The 9,754-nt window shown below is 43.5% G+C and overlaps 1 protein-coding gene across 7 annotated transcripts in view; it reads left to right on the top strand.

Annotated features, from left to right (window-relative positions):
- Nucleotides 1-3,273: 3,273 nt before the first annotated feature.
- WDR20 (WD repeat domain 20) overlaps nucleotides 3,274-9,754 on the top strand; it is a 45,756-nt gene continuing 39,275 nt past the window's right edge. For all 7 annotated transcript variants that reach the window (XR_003542463.2, XM_027730877.2, XM_039381115.1 and 4 more), the window contains exon 1: nucleotides 3,274-3,549. Coding sequence is in view for 6 of the 7 variants with exons in the window: in XM_027730877.2 (XP_027586678.1) it covers nucleotides 3,301-3,549 (249 nt within the window). In the remaining variant the exon portion in view is untranslated. The remainder of the gene's footprint in view (nucleotides 3,550-9,754) is intronic.

The raw sequence follows: 9,754 nt of genomic DNA, 5'->3' as shown, positions 1-9,754 counted from the left end.
TTTTTGTCTCAGAAAAGCTGGCAAATGCATAACTAACATAATTTGTTACACTTTTTGGAAAGTAACAGATGGCAATCAAATTCAAGCACAGGAAAGTTTTGTTCATAACTGTAGTTGGATTGCAGTAAAAGCACTATTAATATTACATTTTGAAAAGTTGCAGGACCAATGTATGCCCTGCATAAAGCAATCTCCACACTACTTTATTAACATTAGTGAATTTTGCTCATGTCTGTTTTCCAATTTGCCAAAACATTTGTGAGAAGTAAAGGCCCAATAGAGCAGTGATTGTGACTGACTTCAGTTTATTGGTTGTGTGGTGCATACAAAAACAACTCATCTAGGGGTGTCCTGATGGGATCATTCCAGAACTATCATCACTGGTTAGCTTGAAACAGAAGAACTTACAAGTGGTACAGGGAATTTTTTCATAAGACTTATCTCTGTAATCTCTTTTCCCCCTAGCATTTGATGAGCATTGTTGATGGGGCTGTACAATAGTGTTCTTGTGACTTGCAGCTGTGTTTTTCAAATGAATATTTGTCTTGGATTCTATGTGGAATCTCTCAGCAGCTTTTATTGATGTTTCTTGTAAATGTTAAACACTACAACAATTCTTTGACTTTCTGCACCATCGTGTACTGCTGATAACTAGGTACTTGTTAACTTTGTTTATTTTTTGGATCACACTCATTCCATCAGTGATGGATGGCCTGCTGCGGTTTCAGTACGATTTGCATTCCACACAGTCCCTCTACCAAAGTTGCCTGCTTTCTTCTTCATAGTGATCTATCCAATGTTGTCCTTGTGTAATGAATAAGACAGAGAGAGTATGTCTGCTTGGAGCAACACTTCTGGGTTTTTTTTATTATGTTGTTGTTGTTACATCCTTGTCTGTTTTGAATATTATTATTTAGAGATCCTTGCACTTCTTGCTCTTCTTTGGTGACTGAAAATATTCTGACCTTCTCTCTGGAAGTACACTCATAAAATTTCTGTATGAAATAACCACTCTTGAGATGATTTTTAAAATAATTACAGGTTTGCTCACCTACTTTATGTGCTTTTAGGAGGTCATCAATACCATCTGGCAGGGCTGGCTGGTAAGCTGACAAGATCTTTGGTCATTATTGGTTGGCTTTATCTTAAGAATTTCAAGAAAGTCTTCAATACCTGGCCTTTTGGAAGTCTAATTATCTGTACTTTTTCAGATATTCACTCAGATACATACTCTGTTCTGGAGATCTTTGGCTGTTTCATGTCTTTTATGAGCTACCTTATACTAATATTTTATGGTTAGCAGCAAGACAGTATTTAGCTGCAAACAAAATCTCTTTGAAATAAATTGGCTTGAAACTAAATCCCTTTAACCCCCTGGTGTCTGAGTGGACTTCTTCAGTTGAGCTGATCTAGTGGAAAGAAAGGGAGGTCCTGCTTCCCTCTGGCTCTGCTGTGCATTTCTGTCCTCTCCCTTACGTAGTCACTGCTTTTCCTTTAACCCTATTCATTTCACATTTGCAGGGATATTAATTCTCTGTCCACTTATCCATCAGAAATGGCTCATCATAAGTTCAGATGAGCACTGCTACTGGTGAAGCAGCAGATAGCCACGGATAGAAAGAGGAAAGCAGGGCAATGCCCTTGGTACTAGCTACATTAGATCAACACAGCTACAGCAGGAAATTGTACCTTGAAAGTATTTTTTCCTTTTATTTTTAATATAAGATGACCTAACTCTGTGCTGCGTATCTTCCCCTACTTGCACATTCCTAACTCCTTCCTTATTTTGGCTCTAGCAATTCTGTGATGAGTTGGATCAGCCTGGTTGCTGATCAACACTTTGCTTCCCTGAGAACCCATAATTTCTTTGTGTGTGTTAGTTTTCAAGTGGATCTGACTCACCCCATGGTTGTATGATTACTAGAACTGATGCAAAGGAGGTAATGGAAATATCTTCCTGAAGACAGAGGACAGGTCAAAGCCCTATTTTACGGTTGGATCAGTGTTAGATCAGTTTGAGTCAATCATGAGGCTGTAGTCAGACAAATTTTCAGCTGAATCTGCTGCCTGAAGAAACAGTCCTGACTCCCTGCCCAGTGAATACAATCCTTTCTAACCCTGTGCCACCCCCATCTGACACTGATCAGGTTCACTATACAACACAGCTGGCTGTATGGTTGCAGGATGATCAGAACAATGAGGTGAACAACCAGTTTTTCAGGTTAACACTTCAGGCTGACTCCCCAGCCTGGCTCTGCCTGCAGCAGGTTGGAGGCTGGTGCAAAGCTGGAGGGATGGAGGTACTGTCTCCATCAGGGGCTCTTACCTGGGAGCCATTGCCCCAAAAACGGCACTGCCCCAGCACATACACACGGACACCTCCCAGCTCTGATCAGCACCTCCAGTGGTGGCAGGGATCACCTCACCCCATGCGGGGACCACTCCACCCCATCCTGAGGCAACTGGCCCCTGCGGGCCTGCAAAGCCCCTGCAAAGCCCATGTTCACACTTGCCAGCTGGAGCCGACCCCATTCTCCCCTGCCCCCCTCAACAGCTGCCCCACAGCGCCACCGTCTTGGGTGACCCTGGTGAGGCCACATCTGGAGTGCTGTGTCCAGACATGGAGCTCCTGGAGTGGGTCCAGCGGAGGGCAATGAGGATGATGAGGGGACTGGAGCATCTCTCTTACAAGGAAAGGCTGAGGGAGCTGGGCCTGTTCAGCCTCAAGAAGAGACTGAGAGGGGACCTCATCAATGTGTATAAATATCTAACAGGGGAGTGCCAAGAGGACAGAGCCGGGCTCTGCTCGGTGGTGCTGAGCAACAGGACAAGAGGCAGCGAACAGAAACTGATGCACAGGAAGTTCCACCTGAACGCGAGGAAGAACTTCTTTACTGGGCAGTGATCGGGCACTGGAACAGGTTGACCAGAGAGGGTGTGGAGTCTCCCTCACTGGAGATATCCAAGAACCACCTGGACTCAACGCTGCACCGTGTGCTCTGGGATGACCCTGCTTAAGCAGGGAGGTTGGACCAGGTATCCCACCGTTGTCCCTCCCAGCCTGACGCACTCCCGGGCCCCGTGACTCTCCCCTCCTGGCCCCGCCCCCAGCCCACAGGCCCCGCCCCCTTCCCCGCCCCCGGGCGCGCGAGCCTAGCGCGCGCGCAGTCGCGCGGTAAACAGGCCCCGCCGGCCCCGCCCCCTCGCACCGCCCCCGCGCGCAGGGGCCGCGCGCGCGCCGGCGGCTGCGCAGTGTGGGCACATCCGGGCACTGGGGCAGGATGAGCGCTCCTTTCCAAGATGGCGGCGGAGGGAGGAGGGAAGGAGATGAACGAGATTAAGACCCAGTTCACCACCCGGGAGGGGCTGTACAAGCTGCTGAGCCACTCGGAGTACAGCCGGCCCAACCGCGTGCCCTTCAACTCGCAGGGCTCCAACCCCGTCCGTGTCTCCTTCGTCAACGTCAACGACCAGAGCGGCAACGGGGACCGGCTCTGCTTCAATGTGGGCCGAGAGCTCTACTTCTACATCTACAAGGGGGTCCGCAAGGTACCGGGGCTGCCCCGCCGGGATGGGAGGGGAGCGGCGGGGGCTCGGCGCCGCCCGCCCGCCGGAGTGCGGGGGCCGCGGCGGGGGCGGGGGGCAGAGGCCGGGCCGCCCCTCCCGCCGGGTCCCCCCGCCCCGCGGCCTCGGGACCGGGGCTCCGCGGCTCCACCGCGCTCCCAGGGAACCAGGGAGCGGCTGGGCAGGGGGAGCGCGGGCCTGGGCCGAGGGCGTTGCGAGGGCACCGCGCGGGGTCGATGCTGGGGCTGCTCCACATACGGTGCCCCCGCCGGGAGTTCTGTGTGCGAGCCCTGTGCGGGGATGCGATCGCTGGAGATCGTGCGGGAATGAGGGCTGGCGTTCCCTCCCTGGGCCTCCTTCACCTGCTGCTTCAGGTCAGAATTTGCTGGACACACTAATGCCTGTTGTGATTATGATGGTGTCAAATCCCTGCTTCCAGGATCCCTCTAGCTTTGTTTGCATGGCTGAAGCGTTCACTGCAGTATTAGGCCTTTATTGTGACTTCGAAGTGTGGGCTGATCCTAGGATTGTTTCTAAATGGGAGTGGTGCAGTGAACTGAGTCTTAAATATCAGATAATTAACAGAGAAAAGTTGCTTTTGCACGAAAGAACCACTGATGCACTTGAGAGAGACAGAGAGAGAGAGAGAGAGAGACTCCTTACCTGTCGTTATTGGATGCAGGACAGTGCATGCATTTGATCTCTCAGGTCACCATATTTATGAACAAATTGTTCATAACAACAGCTATTGTTTCTTCAGGTCCTTGCTTTTACAGGATTCAGAGAACAATTTGAAATTTGTCATGCCAAGTGAACGTGTGTCACTCCCAATATACGTAAACACAGATGATAACGATTGTCAGCTTTCTATTTCATGTGTCAAAAAGTGGGTGGGTGTTATTTTGTGTGCTTGGGCCTCAGCTGCCATGATGTGAATACTTTGAAATGTTCCTGCTCTTTGCCCACCATTCAAAGTGGGATGGGCAAAGTGGGCACAGGGAGCTAGAGATGTGAGTAAGGCTGTGCAGGAAGCTTGTGGATGAGCAAGGAATTATACCTGAATCTGCTGTGTCCTAAGCCAGTGCCCCAGCACTTCTCCTCTGTGTAAAACGTCAACACCAACAGGAGAATAAAGTCTGCGTGGTTATTTGTTGACTGTGACTTAACAGATCTAATATGTCCTGTTATAATTACATGGAGAAGTGTGTGTGTGTGTATTTTAGTTTCACCCTTTTATGAATTTTAATAATCAGTTATGTTTCAAATAATGTTTGGACAATAGTTTCTTTAGGCATACAAGGAGTATTTCATATCAAAGTTTTTGCTGTTTACAAGCAGTTGCTATCTTTACAAGGTATTGTGGGGAGCAATGTCTCTGAAAATCTGTATCCTAAATTACTACTGTGTTTGGGTTCTGATATCTTACATTTGTTTTTTCCATGCAAAGTAACTGCAGAATTCTCTCTCTTCACTCACAGAGCAGGCCTTTATGTAGTTTAGTAATGGTACATGTGATTCTTACAAGTTCTCTTAGTCATCTCTTGCCACACTTCTGAAAAATAAAAATCTGAAACCTGGAACTTCATTGAAAATAGGGAATAGAATAATTATTTCAAATTACTAAAATAGCTTTGAGCTGAGTGTTTGAAGATTTTTTTTTTTTAGATGCTTAAAGTTACTGGTGTGATACAGAGTAACTGAGAAATTTGGGTTTTTGAGGTTGTGAATTCTGAGCTCTGAGACTTTCATACCCATTACAGTGTGAAATGCTTTTTTCTGTGAATAGAGTAAAACATACACATTGTTAGAATTAATTTCAGTGTCCTTTTACAGTGTTAACAATTTAGGATACCACTGTATATTCTCTATATATAATATATTAGTAAAGTGAACTTAGGGAACTAGCTGAAATAGGTTAAATCACGCTTAAGGAAAATGCTTTAAATGAGAACGGGGAAGATGGTCTGTCTCATATCTGTAATACTTGCTGCTCTGGAATTTATTTTGAAACTATTCACTTGGAAGTAATTGTTTTGTCTGTGTACAAAGTTGACATAGGAACAGGCTGACAGCCTGTCAAGTGATCATTTGAGCTTTTCAGAATCAGAAGTTGTGTCCTGTGCCTGTCACAGAGGGGAGAGAGCTGGTGTTGCCTGAAAGGGCAGTGTGTAATTGTGCCTTAAACTGGGCAAACTATCACACTCTGCATGCCTTCCTGTTCTTGGGGACAGGAGGGGGAGAGGAAGTTGACCTGTTCAAGACCAACCTATGTGTGATCCTCTGCGTAATACAGATGCTGATAACTTCAGTTTTAACCGTTAGCTCACAATTATTTAAGTATCCCTTAAAAATTTCCCTGATGACTATAATTTTCATTCTGGCTAAGTCATATTAGAGTATTGAGTTGAATTTAGTGAAACTCTGCTGTGTGAATGTAGCAGCTGGCTACAATTTATGTTTTTTTTTCTCCTCATCTTTTTTAAGGTCTGCTGCTTTTCTTGATGAGAAAATGCTATATTTTTCCTAAAATGAGTGAAAGAACCACCAGGGCTTTGTTTTAAGTAACCATGTCTGTTAGATACTGGGATAATTCTTGCGTCAGTAATCCACTGCAGATCAGTACACATCAAGGAAGTGTAACACTTAAGCCATGAATGACACTTAAGAATAAATAATGTAATATTGAGTCAAAGATACCACTTGACATCAGGGATGCTAATCTTCTTTTAGTTTCTCTTTAATCCTAAATGCATTGCATCTGCTACATCTAATTTGTAAGTCACCTTTTTAAGTTAACTGCTGAGGTATGTATTCTGTTCAGGATATTTAACCTATACAAACAAAAATGTTTCCAGGGATGTTTCTTTAAGCTTGATCCTTCTTCCAACACACTTGGTGGAGAAGCATCAAGAACAGTGGTGTGGAGATTGGAGTACAAATGGACAATGATAATAGTTTGGTAGAGAGACCCGAGAGAGTTTTGGACAGCATTTCAAGCTGTCTTTAGAGACTTTTTGAAGCTAAATGGTATTTTCTTCCAGCTTTGTTCTTCGCCTCTTTAAAAGGGAAGCTGAGCTTTTACTGTTTAATATTTCCATGTTACTACTAAATATTACTATTGTCATGAAACATGTTACCATGTTTCACGTTTTCTGTGTCCTAGAAAGTTCATCAATTATGAGCCAGCGCATTGTTGTTTTTATAATGAAACTCATGCAGGTCTCTTTGTGTTCATAAAGCAATGCAGGCTTCCAGAAAACTGCTGTTTTCTGATTTGGATCCACCGAAAAAAGAAATGAACCTGTAGTTTAGTATGGAGAAGTTAAACTGTGATGGAATGATCTAAATATGTAATTGTTTTCAGCTGCACTGAGTGTCAGTGGGATTTCCCTTTCCTTCCTCCTTAACTTTGGCTTTAAGGTTAGATGTGTGCAGTGATCTCCAGTTAAACCCAAGGGGTATATTTTCATGAACTCAACCGATCTAGCAAGACCTGTAAATGATGGTCTAGCACTGCAGGATCCTTTTGGCAGTGTGCTCCTACCTCCTTGTCTTTGGCAGTGCTCAACCTCTGGTTGAGCTAGTTCAGCTTGCTAAACCAGCAGCAAAGTACTTGCTGTGTTTCTGTGCAGATTTGCTCTTGATTTGGTGAGTTGAACTGTGTCATCTTGAGATTGAATATTGGCAGGTACAGTGAGAGCAAGGAAAGGATTTGGGGGCACTACCCCCTTCAGTGGCCTGGACTGTCTGCTTGGATCCACTGCCTTATTATTATTCAGGTCTCTCCTGAATAAAGCCTCTGCTTCAGCCTTGAGTCAGTTTTGGACTGATCTGTTCTTGGGGAATTGTTGAATTAATTTTGATTAAGAGAGTTATGGGTGATAGAGGAAGCCTTTTTTATTATTTTAGGCATTTCCTTCTTCATTGAGTGAGGGTATATAGTAATATAGGTGATAGTTCAAAATTTATTGTTCAAATTATGATGCATTTATGCTTTGGACAGGTTGCCTTTTCCTGCAGCCCCAAAAATCAGGAGTGAGAGCTGTTTGATTCTTGCTTATGAGACAGTCTTGGAGTACTTAAATACGGTTGTGGCTAGGCTTTGCAAAATGATTTATTAGTTGATTCATTAAGCTGGAAAAGGAGAGCTCTATCTCATCTTTCTTACCTTAAAAATGACTGACAAGACAAGGCTTTCTAGATTGCTACTGACATTAACTATCAAATCCTCTTCCCCTACTAGGAAGTTGGTGCATTTTCCTGTGAGAAGTTGTGTGTGATGATGTGTTATTCTCTTTGTGTTATAAAAGTTTTCTGGGCAAGTTAGTCTGCAGCTGTCACTGCAATACAACCATGTAAGGTCCCTATTAACAACTGTGTTGCATGGTGCACCACCTTAATTTTTCTGTAATCTATTGGCAACCTAGGAAATTTGATTGTATAGTGCAGCTGATTACGTTACATAAAACTTTCTGCTTTGTATTTAAATTCTGGCTACCTGCTGTCTTTAACCTGTGGCAGTCTTTCCTAACATTGGTTGTTTCGTTTTTTGAAACCACTTTCTCGCAAAAAGAAACTTTGTCTTTAATTCTGCTTTTTTCTTACAGCTACCTGAAGCAGCAACCTGTTAATAACTATGGAGTATTATGGTGTGTTGCAGTAGTGTTGGGGTAGAAACACATGTAGGTGATAAGCACAGCTTGGTGGAGGCATGGAAGGCAGAACTTGTTGACTGTCTTCTTAACCTTACGTAGAACAGGTGGCTTAGAAATTTTATTTGTACTAAGATGAAAATAATCTCATATCTCGACTACTTCTATTGAGAGTTGGCATAGTGGCAGTTCCTGGCTATCAGTAAAAAGGTTGATGACGTGTAGGATTCCTTCCTTTGCAGTTCTCTAAATTACCTTTTCTTATGTCTGGCTTGATATGGGAGTATTTGTTGTCCAGTTGAGAAGTGTTATCCTTGGTGGTGACTTTCATTCCACAGACTGTTCACCTGGGGTCTTGTTGCAGTGACAGTGTTAGTGAGTGGCATTTGCCACTGTGCTTAATATAATGGTCTGAGAGGAGCAGTGTGAGACGGTTCTGAGTTGGCAGTGGAATCTGTAGAGAAAAACTCACATTCCCACATCTTGAGAAAATCTGGTTATATTACTGTGTATTTAGAGATCACAAAGCTGTGTCAGGCCTCTGGTAAAGATGCGTGGTTTAATAGCATAAATGAGCTATAAAAATGCTGAGATTTGTAGGGATCTTGGAAGATACACTAGCTCTGAAGCAGAGGGAAGTAAACCTATGTCCTAGTTCTTAAACGAGTTCTTAAACTTATGGTAACAAGAATTCCACAGTCTCCCTAAATAACTTTTTTTGGTGCTTGATTTTCTTTCTTCCCCCTCCAATATCTAACTAAACTTCTTGTTCAAGGCAAAAACCCCAGAAATCCAAACAGGCTGAATGCAGTTATTTACTGTGGGCATAGAGGACAGTTGACGATTGCCTTTGGCTTTTACATATTTGAAAACTTGTTAATTTGTCTTCTCAGTTTTCCTAAGGTAAATAAGTGTAGTTCTCTTAAGTTCTTCTCAGATCACAAGTTCCAAATGTTTGCTCTCCTCTGTGTTGGCTTCTGTTAGCTTGTGTTTGTAGTACTTAAACTGTGGTACTTGCACTGTGCCTTCAGTACAGAGCAAGAGAGAGTTATTGCTTGCTGTGTCTGTCTTCTAATATTCTCGCTAACATATTGGAAAATGTTGGCATTTTTGAGTCCTGCTCATAGTGATGACTCACTTGGATTGTTTCTTATCATATTGCTGTTTTTCTCCATTTTTATCCATGCTTTGGTTGTTGTTGTTGTTTATAAATGTCATGTTGCATTTTCATTGAACGTTGTTCTACTAAGTTTATTAGAAAGTGGTTTTATTTCTAGTTCTGTGCTACATAATGCAAAAAATCGTTCCAATCTTGATGTCATTCACAAATTTGATGTGCACTCTCTTCCATTAGTCAAAATCTCTCACGCATTGCATTTGCTGCTGATCTTCTCTAGTCCAGTTTTTTTATCAGAAGACAGATTAGTTTGGTGCTTGCTTTTGGTGAGTTTACCTTTTGTGGTTTTTCCCCTCTGTCTTGGAGCTTATAGCCTGATTTTTTTTCAGTGGCTTTGCTACCAAAGAAAAGTTTACTACTA

This window comes from Pipra filicauda, unplaced genomic scaffold (genome assembly GCF_003945595.2).
Source record: "Pipra filicauda isolate LSUMZ 115617 unplaced genomic scaffold, ASM394559v2 scaffold212_size3012638_pilon, whole genome shotgun sequence".
Lineage (NCBI taxonomy): Eukaryota > Metazoa > Chordata > Aves > Passeriformes > Pipridae > Pipra > Pipra filicauda.
Note: the sequence above shows the minus strand (reverse complement) of the source record. Positions and strands in the feature narration are given on the sequence as shown.